Source organism: Clarias gariepinus, chromosome 3, assembly GCF_024256425.1.
Source record: "Clarias gariepinus isolate MV-2021 ecotype Netherlands chromosome 3, CGAR_prim_01v2, whole genome shotgun sequence".
Taxonomy (NCBI): Eukaryota; Metazoa; Chordata; class Actinopteri; order Siluriformes; family Clariidae; genus Clarias; species Clarias gariepinus.
This window is the reverse complement of record NC_071102.1, coordinates 22,289,733-22,305,374: the sequence shown is the minus strand read 5'-3', so window position 1 is coordinate 22,305,374 and position 15,642 is coordinate 22,289,733. Positions and strand designations below refer to the sequence as shown.

Sequence of the window (15,642 nt, the reverse complement as noted above, 5' to 3'; positions counted from 1 at the left end):
TGAGGGGTGGCTTAAAATTTTTGCACAGTACTGCACATATAGATCCACAAAAACATTACTATTTTGAAGCATTAAGTCAGTTAATACAACAGCTCTGAGCCCTTTATTAATGTGGAAGACATTATTCCACAAGACCTGAAGGTGTGCTGTGCTTTTGTGTCTGGCACCAGGATCTTAGCAGATGCGTTAAGTGCTGTAAGGTGTAAGGTGGGTCCACCATGGATCAGACCTGCTTGTGCAGATCATTCCAAGGACGCTTGATCGGATTGAGATCTGTAGAATTTGAATCCCGGCTTAAGAACCTCACACAAACTCTTCCTGCTAATCCCATGGAGGCCAAGTGTTTGGATTTCCATTTTTTTTTTGTTCTACATTGGTTTTTTTCTGTGGAATTGGACCAGATGGTTCCCCCTCAGGCTTAAAACGAGTCTTGGGTGCCGATGATCCTGTTACAGGTTTACTGATGACCGGTGTTGATGTTATGGCTGATCATGATGCCCATGTATGCCTTACGATTTAGATTTCCAATTTACTGGGACTAAAAAAAAAATAGGCCTGGGCAGTAAAACGATAACTATATGCATCGCGATAGACACGTGATCAATATCAATAAAAAATGTGTTTGATAAAACGTTCAATAATTTTTATTCTTTGTTGGAAGAAAACAGAGGTCGAGAAGCAAGTTTGGTTGCTGTCATGCGCACTCGCTTCGCGACCGGCACTAGGACCCTAAAGTAGTACCGTCGCGATTCAGGAAGCATAAAAGGAGAGAAGATGGCGCTTCACATCGCTCCGTCTGCCCATGCCGTTTCCGACGCTTCGCCGAATCTTATAAGAGTACTCACAATTTTGGGTCCAATTCCTGATTGAGTGCGAGTTGTTAGAACGCAGGATTGTGTAAACTCTTGCTCTCAGTGTGAGAGTTCTTACAATATCTCTCGTGGTTATCCTGCCTTTTCGCGCTATTTCCGCGTTTCGGTTTACCGTCCACGCTACTCCTCTGCTCGCTCAACGTGTTCTCTGAGAACGGCATTTATGTCCATACTGGACTCAGTAGGAGTAAATCAGTGTGTAGTAGGACCCACTCATAAAGCAGGTCACACTTTGGACTTAATATTATCCTTCAGATTGAGTATAAGAAACATAGCTACAATTCCACAGTCTGAAGTTATATCAGATCACTGTCTTGTCTCGATTAAAGTGTCTCATAGTAATAATGTACGCACAGCACCGCGCTACTGCCTTAAACGTACATTCACATCAAATACCACACAGAGCTTTATAAAAATTCAGGCTTTAAAACCAGACAATTTAAGTGATACAGATGATAAATTAATCACATCACATCAGAACCTAGAATACTTTACTCCCCTTGAAGCGAGTGAACTAATTTCACTCATCTCCTCTTCAAAATAGTCAACCTGTGAATTAGAGCCTATACCGACACATTTTCTCAAGCAGATAGTTCCAGCAATAACTGAACCCCTGTTAAAAGTAATTAACTGTTCACTCAGCAGTGGGTATGTTCCTAAATCCCTTAAATTAGCAGTTATTAAACCACTAATCAAAAAACCTGACCTTGACCCCTGTCAGCTTTCCAATTATCAAACCTCCCGTTTATCTCAAATTCTGGAAAAGGTAGTATCACAACAGCTATGTTCATATCTACATAGGAATAGCATACATGAACTGTATCAGTCAGGATTTAGGCCTCATCACAGCACAGACAGCACTCGTTAAAGTAGTAAATGACCTAGTGGCCTCTGATCAGGGTTGTGTCACTATACTTGTGTTACTCGACCTCAGTGCAGCTTTTGACACTATTGATCATGGTATTCTCCTTCACAGATTAGAAAATGTAGTAGGAATTAAGGGAACGGCCCTCTTATGGACCCTCAGATCCTATTTGACTGATCGTTATCAGTTTGTAGATTTAGATGGTGACCATTCCTCATGTTCTCAAGTTGAGTTTGGTGTTCCACAGGGTTCTGTTTTAGGCCCACTGCTTTTTTCCCTTTACATGCTTCCTCTAGGCAACATAATTCGTAAACATGGTATTAGTTTTCATTGTTATGCTGATGACACACAAGTATACGTTTCAGCAAAACCAGATGAGAAAAACCAGCTTACTAAAGTTGAGCAATGTGTGCAGGACATAAAAGATTGGATGTTTATTAATTTCCTTCTGCTTAATCCTGATAAGATAGAAGTTCTAGTCATAGGACCACAAGCAGCTAGAAGTAAGCTTTTCAATATCACACTGATTTTAAATGGCCTTTCTGTTCCATCAAGTGCAACAGTAAAAGACCTCGGTGTGATTATAGATTCAAGCCTTTCATTTGAAGCACATGTAGATAATATTACCAGGATAGCATTCTTTCACCTTAGAAATATTCCCAAGATAAGAAATATATCGTCACTAAACGATGCAGAAAAACTAGTTCATGCTTTTATCACGTCTAGGTTGGATTATTGTAACACTTTACTGTCTGGTTGTTCAACTAGGTGCTTAAACAAGCTTCAATTAGTCCAGAATGCAGCAGCGAGAGTCCTCACTCGAACCAGAAGATATGAGCACATCACCCCTATCTTATCCACATTGCATTGGCTACCTGTGAAATTTCGCATCGATTTTAAAATACTACTCGACGTATAAAGCATTAAATGGTCTCGTGCCGCAGTATCTGAGTGAACTGCTAGTGTCTTACAATCCGCCACGCCTACTTCGATCAAAGGATGCAGGCTGCTTGTCAGTACCGCGTATTATTAAAACTACAGCAGGGGGCAGAGCTTTTTCTTACAAAGCCCCAAAGTTATGGAATAGTCTTCCAAATAGTGTTCGGGGCTCAGACACAGTCTCAGTGTTTAAGTCCAGGCTAAAAACCTATTTATTTAGCCAAGCATTTTTATAAATAGATTAGCCTTAGGTAAAGGAGCAGATCTGGGGGACTCATGGACGTAGAGTATTAGGTGAACTGGTATGTTTGGATGCTGTCTTCCCCACTCTCATTGATCACTCAGGTTTGTTGACGGTGAGGTGATTGGTTGCCTTACATCTCTGGAAGCCCTCATGTTCGTGTTTCCTTCTGGCTCTCCCTTTTTAGTTATGCTGTCATAGTTAGTCCTGCCAGAGTCTCTGCTTGCACTCTGCACTAAATATACATTCACTTTTTACATTGTTCGACTGTGACCATACCTAACTGTTATTTCTCCATCTCTTTGCTCTCTCCTTTTCTGCTCTCTCCTTTTTCCTCTACCTATCTCTCTGTCGAGCTATACATGTCGCTCCTGAGCTGCCAGTGAGCCAGACCCCCTCTGCCTGCTGGACCTCTCTAACTCATCCTGGAGTCCTGCTTCTGGTTGGAGATCTCATCACATGGATGCCCCCGTGTGGTCTGCCTGGAATGCGTGTGGTGACTGGGGTTGGTTCCACTTTTCCATGAAGGTGATCCCGTCCTGACTGATGCAGACAGCTGTTCTCTGAGGACCTGTGACTTCAGTCGCTCAATAGTTCAGGACTGGAATTTTTCACAGTCTACCTGAGCCTCCAGGAACAAACTGGACTTTAATCTTACACATCTCCTCTTATACTGAACTTCCAGTCTCGCATATTATTATGCACATCAATCCCTGCTATCTGTTTTCACCCAGATGAGGATGGGTTCCCTGTTAAGTCTGGTTCCTCTCAAGGTTTCTTCCTGTTACCATCTCGGAGTTTTTCCTTGCCACTGTCGCCGTCATCCTAGGCTTGCTCATCAGGGACAATCATATAATTTTGATTCATACACATTCACATTTCATACAAACCTAATTCTTTTGATTGTGTAAAGCTGCTTTGTGATGATGTAAATCGTTAAAAGCGCTATACAAATAAAATTGAATTGAATTCTCAGCGCATGCGCGGCTTCTCGATTCTGTGCGCGCTCAACTGTCTGCACGCGCGTGCATCATTTCTTTTATACGACGTGTCTTCGGTGATTATTTAATTACTTATTTATGCATTTAATTTAATTAAGTATTAAAAATACTTAATTGATTAGAAATACTTAATTGGTAAGTTTATTGGAAACTAACCTAATTCAATAAAATACAGACTTGCATTTTATTTTTTGGATCTGATGTAGTTGTTCCTCAACTACATCAGATGTTCATAATAACAGAAAAAAGCACATGCCATAGTTTTGTCCTTTGTGGCAGTAGCCAGTTTTGGTTTTACATTTTGCTGCCAATTATAAAATGTAATGTGTATTAAGAGGCTACATCTCATTAAGCTGATCTGATGTGTGTTGGTCTGCCTGACCCCTCTTTCTTTGGAATAATTTTAAGTTACTCTGCCATATTTGGGAAAGATGGTCTACAGTAGCTTTAAGTTCTAATTTTCTAAAATAAACACTTGGTGGTTCTTCAAGATCTTGACTGTAGCCTATTTCTACAGTTTTCTTTTTTCAATATAGTTAATTTAGAGTTAGTTTCATTTCTACAAATGGTGCAAACTCTGCTAGATTATAGATTTCCATTCCCCTGCCATTGTGATCGGCAGTGATTGGCAATCGGCAGATCATGATCTTGGTGATCAGTCCCAAAAATGCTGATCGGAGCATCTCTACCCGTGACAGTTGCATTAACAAAGGCAATTTGCTCTCTGCTAACCTAGCAATGTAGGGAGAGATACGCAAACGCCAATCATGTAACAGTATCATGTTTGGTTGCGCCATATTGTTGTCTCGTGCTGGTCTGGGGGATTCCTCTTCATAAGCAGAAAATGCACTTTGCACTATTTTATTACACTTTATTAAGCATTTCTTACATTTTCTTTCATTTTGCACCTTAAATGTTAAGAAATAATTGTTAACATCGTGACTTTAGACTTATGTTTACATTTTAATCATTTTCCGTGGTTATTGACATTTCTGTCTTAATAACTGAGGGAACTATGATCAGAGGAAGGTTAAGTTTAAAAGTAATATTTTTTCTCCTGCTCCTTATTTTAAGGTCATAAATATCAATAATTATCGATATCGACCGATATGATATCGACCGATATACCAGGTCATGTTTGTAAATGAGAAGTGGATGAGAAGTGGTTCTCAAACAGTTTACCTGGATAAATAAAGATAAAATAAAATAAATATGAAACACTGATATCGTGATACAGTCCAGCCCTACTAAAAAAACAGAACCTGTTCCAACACTACGAAGTTCACAGATCCTTGACCTTAACCAAACCCCCCCCACACTAAACAACTTTGGGATGAACTGCAATGCCAGACGATCTCAATCCAAACACGAATTCTGTTCCACGATACAGGAAGTGTCCTAGTTATTACAGCACACAAAGAAAGGCTTGGACACCTGGCCTCATTTACTTACGTTAATCCATTCATAGCAAAGTGGAAAAGTGAGTAGAATGAAAAGGTCTCCAAGGAACAGGAAAAGATTTTGCCATCATACACACACATTGTAAGCTAAAGTCCCGAGAGGAAAGTCTTGTTTCTGACTTCACATTTACCCTTAATGAAATTTGTACTTAACTTATTAATGCCTGAAGGTTCATCACCGTCCTATTCTCGTCCTGCCATGTCTCAAGATTCCAAACCCTTTCAAAGTTATTTTTGCATAACAGCAGCAAGGAATCTGTTTCCACTCTGCCTGCGCGTGTGCGCTCAGATTACAAAGTGCCCTAATCTGTCTCCGTCCTTCCCTCGGTCCCACACTTCTTTGTCTCTATAACCCAGATGATGAGGTCCATTTTTTACCTGCAGCTCAGAGAACATATGATGCTAACCTCGTCTATTTTGTAAGAAAAGATAAAGGGGGGGGTAGAAAGTGGCCTAGAACGTCAAACTTGGAGCTGACAATTGGTAAGATCCACTTGAAGTTGAATCTGATTTTCCTTTCAGAACTGTGTTCCATCAAGCTTGATCACTTGGTTTCTATCTAACTGAAAAGATGTTCAAGACTGCAAGGACATAACTGTTGCTGAGTGCGAGGCAGAATAATATGGCTTTGATTTGCTGAAGTCAGATACTTTTGTCTGAAGCAGCCTCGAACATCTGCAGCGCAAAAAAAAAAAAAAAAAAGTCACAGTCTTACTGGTGTAACATGAAGGACTAAAATAGGACCCTGGACAGAGGAGCTCCGTAATAGAAACAAGCCAAGCTATTCCGTTTTATTCATTACTGCGTTCTAGTAACATGATGTGCACACCATACATCTGCAACATTTCATAAGAGTCATGTATTTACCTTTAGAAATACCAGCACAATCTGAGGTGTTTTTTTTTTACACTTGATTAATATCGCTGTTGGTTAATCAAATATATAAATCTAATTATAAACATTAATTACCACCAAATATTTAGAAATTAGAAATGTATGAACTCAATGTTTTGCACAATACGTTAAGCAGGCGTTTTTTTTTTTTTAGAAGACAACCAAGAAAGAAGAATTAAATGTTAGAAAGACATTTTGTTGAATTACGTTTTTGTATTTGTCAAGTTTTGGGCTTCATTAGTTTGTCTCACACAATTTGTTGGGATTGTGCCAAAAACAAAAAAAAAATAAACTTGAAAAAGAAAAGGTGTCTATGTTGAGTACGAGTATAAATACAGGGGACATTTGTTTTATTGTGCTTTTCAAAAATATAATGTAAAAATCTAGGGGAAAAAAATCATTGTGAAATTTTTTTTAATCTATAATCAATAATTAACCATTAATAATTTATTAATTGATGACGTAACCATGTTAAAGAATTTTACACATTTTAAAGTAATTATAATTATATTTTATGTTGTGAAACAACTGCAAGTTCCTTTCTGTCGACACAGACATTACTGCAGATCTTATAAACACTCATTTTCTCACCAGGATGTTCCTCACCTCTTCTCTTGAAGTAAAAGTATTAAGTTAAATGAGGTTTAACTGTCGATTTAATGTTTTACTTCATTTAAATGTCTTTTCCAAATGTTTTGTGTCTATATGCAAAAATATGATTATAGTGTTGGAAATTGGTTAAATCCGCTGGAACGGATTATCTGCATTTACATTATTTCCTATGGGAAAAGGCGGAATTTCGCCTTAGGAACTCTCCTCCGGAAGAAATTTGTATGCCGAGGTATTGCTATCAATATCTGTTTAAATTACTAAATTTTTTTTTTAAAGCAGTCATGTAACGTGTCAAAGTGTCATGTAACGATATTTGTCAGGTCTTAGTTTAGTTTAAGCTCCCCGAGAGTCCACCCCCAGCCTCTCCTCCACTCACCTTCATCAAAATCAGCATCGTCCTCGGTGTGCTGAGGAAACGGGAAGCAGTTGGTGATCTCCAGCCGGTCGTCTACCACCAGGCCCAGGAGAACTCCCTGCACCACCTCGCTGCCCTGGCCTTCCTCCTGGTAGTGTTTAATAATCTTCAGCACTACCTACAGAGAGACAAACAGCGGGTCTTTAAACATATAAAAACACGAGAGAAATGGCTGACGTTCTACAAGGCTCGAGAATCGACATCGTGTCACGCTGCATTACAGGACAATGAAACCAGTCTGAGCTATTTCCTGAGCCGTGTGTTTACTTCCAGTGTACTCCCCTCATGCGGGTAATGAAAGCGGTGTCTCCTGCTCTGACAGAGGTTTGACAATGCTAGGTAAATAAATCTTTATAAATGTATGAATGAATAATTTCGGAAAGTAATACGGAATGAGGATAACTGTAGTTTGTGTTAGGATAGGACTAAATCACAATTCAATCGACGCTCGGAAAAGTCGTTTAAAAGAAGTTAGCAAAGTAACGCATTTTAAGCTTGCCACGTCCCGTCTTAGGGTTCGAGTCAATCATCTAAAATAGAACTGGCGTGAGAATTTTTATTGCTTTCTCAAACTAAGAGTAAAGCAGAGGAGTCGATGGTGCACTCACTTAGACCTCCTCTCCGCATCCATCACCTGACCAATTAATCACTGCAATTAATGTCAGAACTCAACTCTATCTGATGATACTTTCTATACTTTCTCGGGCTATATACCGTAACAGCACAATTTATCATTACAAATAATGATACCCCGGGGCCAGGGGTAGCTCAGTGGTTAAGGCATTGGACTACGGTTCAGAAGATCCCAGGTTCAAACCCCACAACCACCAAGTTGCCACTGTTGGGCCCTTGAGCAAGGCCCTTAACCCTCAATTGCTCAGATGTGTAATGAGATAAAAATGTAAGTCGCTCTGGATAAGAGCGTCTGCCAAATGCCTAAATGTAAATACTTTTAATTGGATATTTCAGAGTGCAGCGTCGGCCATCGGTAGAGGTGAGAGGTAACTCGGTACATGCATTGTTACTGCATTTTAATACATATTTCACGTATCTGTAATTTACTTGGAGTAGTTTTATTAAAATGATACTTTTTACTTTTACAGACTAAAAGTAGTCCCTGACTTACAAACAAGTTTCGTTCCAGGAGCAAATGTCTGTCCTGTAAAGCTGTCCGTCCTGAAAGTAAATAATACTATAAAAAAAAATAAAATAAAAAAAAAAAAAAATTGTTCTTCAGTCTGGCAAAGTGAGTCTTGTATGCCTTTGACACGAATATACAACGTAAAGCACTTGACTAAATCCGTCCCCTTTCCGCACACAAAACCCATAACTGCACCTAAGGAAATTAATTTCTCAGTCTTGTCTCCACGCCTTTAGATCGCGCATGGAAATCCCGAATCTCAGAGCTGTTTTCCAATGCATTGGACTGAAGAAAAATTAAGTTTTTTTTAATTTTTTTATTAGTATTATTTACTATAAGTACGGACAGCTTTACAAGACAGACATTTTCTCTCATTGTGTACCCAGACTGATTCATTGAAACGGGTGTGACTCACAGCTGTCCCCCTCACACACACACACACTATACCGGACTTTAGACACTTTATACATTCACTTACACTGAAAATACTGTACATAATTGTAAATATTGGTATCTGGTGCATTGAAATGTATATATACATTTTTTTTTTACAATATGTGGGAGCTAGTTACATGATTTGTTCGTAAAACCGCAGGCCATTCTACGGAAATTTATAACTCGGACATTCCTAAGTCGGAGACTAGCTGTATTGTGTATATAAACTAGTGCTAAAATGTCGATTTGTATTGAATCGGCACCCAGGTATCGTGATGACATCGTATCGGGAAGTCTCTGGTGATTCCCGTCCCTAATATTAATGCCTTCTGCTTTAATATTAGAATTAAAGCAGAAGGCACGACCCTGATGGCGCCAGACACAGCTCCTGAGCTCGGATTGTGATTAACCAACATGTGTAACCCCATTCTACACACAACAGAGCCGGGGCTAATAGGGCAGAATTAATCTGCCCTTTTCAAGTGGGTAATTAAAAGTACCATAAGCAGAGAGGCAAACCGTGTCATTTGAAAAAAACAAAGCTGAACGCGTGCCCCGTATAACCCTTTAAGCGATCGCAGAGGATTATGAGAGCCAGCTGCAGAAGCGAGGACCCTGGGGTGAAGATAAGGACGCCAGCCGAGCGAACCTCCGTCTTGCCAACAATGCACCATCGATCTCTCATGTCCAGGAGACCTGCCCTCACTCACGTGACAGATTTAACATGACCACAAGATTCGACCTCATTTGAATCTTAATGTTAAAAAAAAAAAAAAAAACAGGACTTAAGAATGCACTTTGTGGTAGTGAGGCAAAACAAAAAAGCCGTGGTAAAGACCCTTTTTAAAAAAAAAAAAAAAAAAAAAAAAAGCCCAAGAACACCTCTGACATCGGCTCAGGCTCCAAGAGCTTGACAGGGATTAGGGGGCCGTTGGAGGGGTGGTGGATCGATACCACGCACACGTTCCATTAATCTGAACCGCCGCCACCCACACACACTCACCTTGAGCCAGTATTTAGAGGTAATTTCTCACCGAAGCCAACAAGTGCTTTCCGTGGAAAGCATTGAAGGCAATCTATGACAAGGCCGAGAAATCTTGCGTTGAGGAAAAAAAGTACAACCTTGGTAAGGGGGGAAGGAAGGGGAAAAAAAAAAAAAAAAAAAAAAAAGATGCTGAAACGGTGACTTCACTTTCTCAAATTGCTTCAAAACCCATAATAGTGTTCGAGGGTTATTCCTGCACCAGTACAGCTAAACAATCTCATTATTATTTATATATATATATATATATATATATATATATATATATATATATATATATATATATATATATATATATATATTAGCTGCTTAGTTTACAGATTCTCCATTTTTTTTTACCCGTTAAACCTCACTAGTTTTCATTTACAAGTTAAATAAGCCAAGCCAGTATTATTCACGATTAATTATCTCTTTGCATATCCCAGATTTTTCAGGATCAGAGTGCCCCTTGGAGGAGATCGGGTTAAGCTTCTCGTTTAAAAGGCACAACAACGGCATCCTGATGGCACTCTGGCTCGAACCGCTGACCTTCCGATCAGATGAACCCAGCCACTGCATCACGGTACAACTGAACCGGCGGAAAAAAACATGCACTTCCCTCTTCCACAAATATGACTTCACACCACTGGCTAACGTCTCTCGGACTGACAGTAAAGGTGACCAACGACATCTGTTCGACCCAGAGAGCCAATTTAACAACCCCTTAGAGCATTTCATCCATGAACGTCTGAAGAACTCAAACCAGAGATTCCTCCCCTATGATAAACGTCCCCCGATCCCCCGTTGAACCCCGTCTGCATACAAAGCACCCCACGGGTTAACCCTGTAGCTACCTCTGTTTATTTGCCGTTTTAAGAGATCGCTGACAAAAGGACGAGTCGATGCAGCCTGCGAGGCAAAAAATGTAACTGCGATAAAAACACAGACGAGTCGTGCCCTTCCCTCCAGCTCGGTATATTCCTCGGTTTAAAGACGATAGAGTAACCTTACGAAAAAAGAGAGACGACAATGTTGATTGGCTCTGCTCCAGATGCGAGCTAAAAAAATATTTTTTAATAAAATGAGCCAAATCCAAATCCAGTGCACGGCACTATTGGAAATCTGTTTAAAAAAAAAATTTAGGTAGACTTGAAAGTGTATAATTATCTACGACTCTATAAACTTTAAAGCATCCCTGAATGCGAGCTGAAAATAATCTATGAACAGTTAAAGCCTGCAGCGCTAAAGCCAGCGTAAATGTTTTGTAAAACGAATTAAGGAAACTTTGTGCAAACCTCGAGGCGGGGGTGAACCGATTGTTGAATCTGGAATTTAAAAATCACTCGCTTCATTCCAGGTTCACCCTCATTTCTCACCGATGAAATGATTAACTGAGCTGCCTATAAATCCAGTCTTTGAGTAAGCGTTTCTACCTCTGTTCCTTTCAAACAAAACCCGCCAGAGCAAGATGACTGCGTGGTGCTCCCATGCTGACCTGAGGTTGGCTGAGGTTTATCTGTTTGCACTGGCTGAATTGAATATTTACAATCTTAGTTCGAATGACAGTAGCCCGTCCTGGTGCAGGTTCAAAAAAAATGTTGCCGTGTGGCAGGAAGTGTTTCACTGATGAGTAATGTGATAGTTCGTAAAACGTGTCCATGATAATCTGCATGACTCTTGGAGGAAACCGGATTATTCGGAGGAAACCCACCAAGTACAGGGAGGACAACTTTTCAAAAGACCCGGGGCAAAAAAACTTTTGCACCTTGGAGCTGCATGGCCACAGAGCCGCCTGAGAAAAAAAATTCACCAAAAAAATATTTTTTTTTCATATATTTGTAACATGTATTATGACTGAGACAAGGCATCGGCATGCGTTTCGCACAGCGCCGCGAAGACAGTGCATATTTAACACGTATAAATGTGTGTTTGTTAGATTTATAAGAGATTTCTCTTTCCCAGAAATCTCTCATATCGGTGCGCGCGTTCATCTAACACACGAGTGCGGGGGGTTTACGCGAACATTTTACATTCACTAAAAGATTTATTCACAACCACGTTTCGGTGATTCACACACATGCATTGTGCTATGTTGTTTGTACTTACTTTTCCTCTTCTAATCTTCCCTAATCAAAATGCTCCCGATATGAGCCGACACGAGCAGGTTTGTTTCAGTCAGAATATTCCTCTAGCATAAAGAGAGGCGACATATACTTGCTGATTAAACACTGCAATTTTATTTTAAGTTGAAAGTGCGCGCGATGTGAGCAGCTTTAATTATGATTATTTAATTATCATTAAATGGTAGACAAACAGCAAAAAGAATATTTTATTTTTGATTATTATTATGTTATTAAATGAATATTTGAAACTGAAGCGCTCCGTGTAGATTCATGCCACGAGTCATTTTATTATACAAAGATTATTACATTGTGCTCGGAACACTAAGCGTCTGGATTCCAAAAGTGACATTTTTACCGTTTTATAATCACTGTAATGGAAGAGATAGAAAATTTCCTTATCCTACCACGCCTTGTTTTTAATCGCTCGATACACAACCCATCGGTTAAAATGCTATTTTACAAAAGGAAAATACAAATGGAATATATTTATTTGGTTTATTTATTTTTAAATAAATTCTTAAATTAAAACATTGTAGAGTAATTAAAAACAGTATAGAGTGATTAATAACATGCATGTTATGATAAGAAAAATCTTATTCCAGGGATTAAAAACGGTAGCAATGTCAATTTTAGAATGTAGAATCCAGAAGATTTGTCTGACATTTCATAGCACACACTGCAAGAACAACCTAAAGTAAATAGAAATAAGAGGCCATGATTATACTGCATAAATATTTAATAAAACAAAATTCCAGCCGCGATATACTATAACCACATTATACCAAAGATAGAAGTGTATATTTAAGTTATTTTAATGTTCTATTCTGTAGGTCTATTTTCCCAGTTTTTTTTATATATTAATTATAAATTTTTATATATATATATATATATATATATATATATATATATATATATATATATATAAATTTTATAAAATTAATTTTTTTATAAAAACAATAAACCGTTACAAACAGAAGCTATGTAACAGTTTATTCTTTGTACAAATAAAATCGTTAGCTAGTGAACTTAATTAGCTAGTCTAAATAAGTAAAAGCGCGTGCGATGTGAGCAGCTTTAATTATTAATAATTAAACAATTATTTAATGCTGGACATAAACAGCTAAAATCAAGATGAATGGTATTCTTTAGATTGTTATCATCATGTTCTTTTGCTGTTTGGCTTCAGCGTTAAATGATTATTTAAAACTAAAGCGCCTCGTGTAGATTCATGCCACGAGTCATTTTATCATACAAAGATTATTACGTTGTGCTCGGACCACTGACTCCAAAATTGACATTACCGTTAAAAATAAAAAATAAAAATTTACAAGCCCTTGAGCTATTTGTGCGGTTTTCTTTAATAATAACAATAGACAGATAGAAACAGAGTCTGTCTAAACAAAATTAATTGCAGCCATTTGCAAAATGTCCCTTTGCGCCACCTGGCGGTCATTTCACAAATTACTTTGAATTGCGATTTATTTTGGCTGTTGCCGTTTGCCGCGACAGAGTGCGTGGCAGTCATAGACATTCCCCTTAAGTAACCACTGTAACCAGCTAACTAAGAAACCTGATTAGCCGACTAGCTAAGACAAGACCGATTGACATTTTTAAACTAACAAAACTATTCAAGTTCTATACAAAAGAGACAAAGTGCACATGCAAATGTGCAAACAAGCACTTACCAATTAATGTATCCTATCCTCAAAATAGGAACGTTAGTACATCAGTAACTTTAGTAAGTTATAGATAAATGAGGGCCAATACTTACTACCTAAACAAGAGGGGGTTAAAGTAAACGAGATGGCCTTAAACAACATGTGGAACAGATGTAGTCTTCATGCTATGCCATTTTCTAAAACTTTATACATCAATGAGAAGGAAGAATTTGTCTGCTTTATACTTTTAGGACGTGGCGAGTTCCCGACCTTTACAGAAACACTTTAAATCTCTGACGATATCATATGAGGCTTTATCCAGCAGACAGCAACTAGCTAACAAAAGTTTTGAATGGCGCCCAGACGTGTGCACGACCTAGCCAGCACAAAATTTCTCGAGGCAAAAATGTGAGGTAAGGCATTCGTATTCCGAGGTACCAATCAATAAAAAAACCTCAAGATTCATACTGATTTTATCTCGCTGGTAGAGAACTTAATATTTCATAAGCTAACAAATTCATGTACTTACAATGAGTAGTCCATTCTTTTAGACATTTATGTTTCCCTGTAGCTTACAGTTCAACTGGACAATGGTGTATCAGTTGAAGAAAAAAAAAAAAAAAAAGATTTTTCTTTACAAACTTTGATTCACCTCATAACGTTGACTAAGGAGGGTTTTACTTTACAAACGGCAGAGAAAAGGCGCGACCGTAAATCACGGTCCCTTATGAAAGCGGTGAAAAAAAAAATTTCCAGCAAGAAATTCTCCTTCATAATCCTGTGACAATTTCATAACTCATTCAGAGTGCAGTACGGTTAATAGTCTTTTTGTTTGTTTGGGGATTTTTGGGGGGGAAAGTAATTAGGAGCTGAAAACAGGCCTTGGATAATTTATCGCCCCTGAGGTAAAGAGCCGTACCGGTAAAAGAGCGAGCCTGGAGACTCGACTGAAGAAAAAAAAAAGTGACTGGAAAGTGAAAGGAGCGTAAAGCTAAAAGCTCTCAGAAGATATTAAGGTGGACAGTCAACTTATCTTTTTTTGTTTTGTTTAAGAAAAACTGACAGGATTCGTATGCTGCATTCGTATGCTGTGATGAGCATCTACATTGAATCCGATTACGGCAAACCCTTTCCTTGGGTTAGCCAAGAGATCCACGGGGACGAATCGGTCTAGCAAATCCCCTTCCTTGAAAGCCTGGAGCGCATCAATAAGCTGATGAATTCGGCCTAATAACTTCTGCGAAGACCATTTCACTCATCCATCAATGGATGGATCTGATGCTTGTTGACTTCCAGTGGGTGGGGGGGGGGATTTGCAGATGACAGATAACAGATCCTAAACCCCATACGCTTGAGTATGAACCCGTACGGAAAGAGCTACACAATCCGAGTTGGCACGGTTTCTGTGCTCTTAGAGCGCTGGCTTGAACCAGAAAAAGCCTGTTGTCTGATGATCAATAAAAATTGACAGGCTGGAGAGAAGGCACAGGGTCTATTAGGCGAGAATTCAAAAGACAAGCCAGGATGAGCTCCAGACCTCACCGAGGCTCCGTGACCTCTGAGGACCGGAGTCTTCACCTGTCCACTCCGACCGGCATGATCCGTCTGAGTTGGAGCAATGTGGGGGGGCTGGTGATTTCAAGTAAAAAAAAAAAAAAACTTTTTTTTTTTTATTCAGTCTAAGGTTTATGTCATAATATGTCTCGATGTTTTACCTTGAGGTCTGAAAAATATATATATAATTAAATAAAAGACCTTATGTATTAAACCTTAGGCATTTTGGATATGGCGATTTATTACTTTAAATTAACCACATGCATGTATGCATGTATCTTACTTTTTAAAAGTATACTGAGTATTTAATAAACAATGAAATGTTGTGCAACTTGTGTTGATTGTTCATGTACAATCTCCAGTTCAGTAGGTGGTGGTATTGCACCAACTGTCCATAAACTCGAAAGAAGA

The 15,642-nt window shown here is 38.8% G+C and overlaps 1 protein-coding gene across 1 annotated transcript in view; it reads right to left on the bottom strand.

Annotated features, from left to right (window-relative positions):
* Positions 1-15,642, bottom strand: part of eif3hb (eukaryotic translation initiation factor 3, subunit H, b) — a 91,201-nt gene that overhangs the window by 66,368 nt on the left and 9,191 nt on the right. Inside the window, exon 2 of the mRNA XM_053492498.1 lies at positions 7,261-7,417. Within this exon, the coding sequence (XP_053348473.1) occupies positions 7,261-7,417 (157 nt within the window). The remainder of the gene's footprint in view (positions 1-7,260; positions 7,418-15,642) is intronic.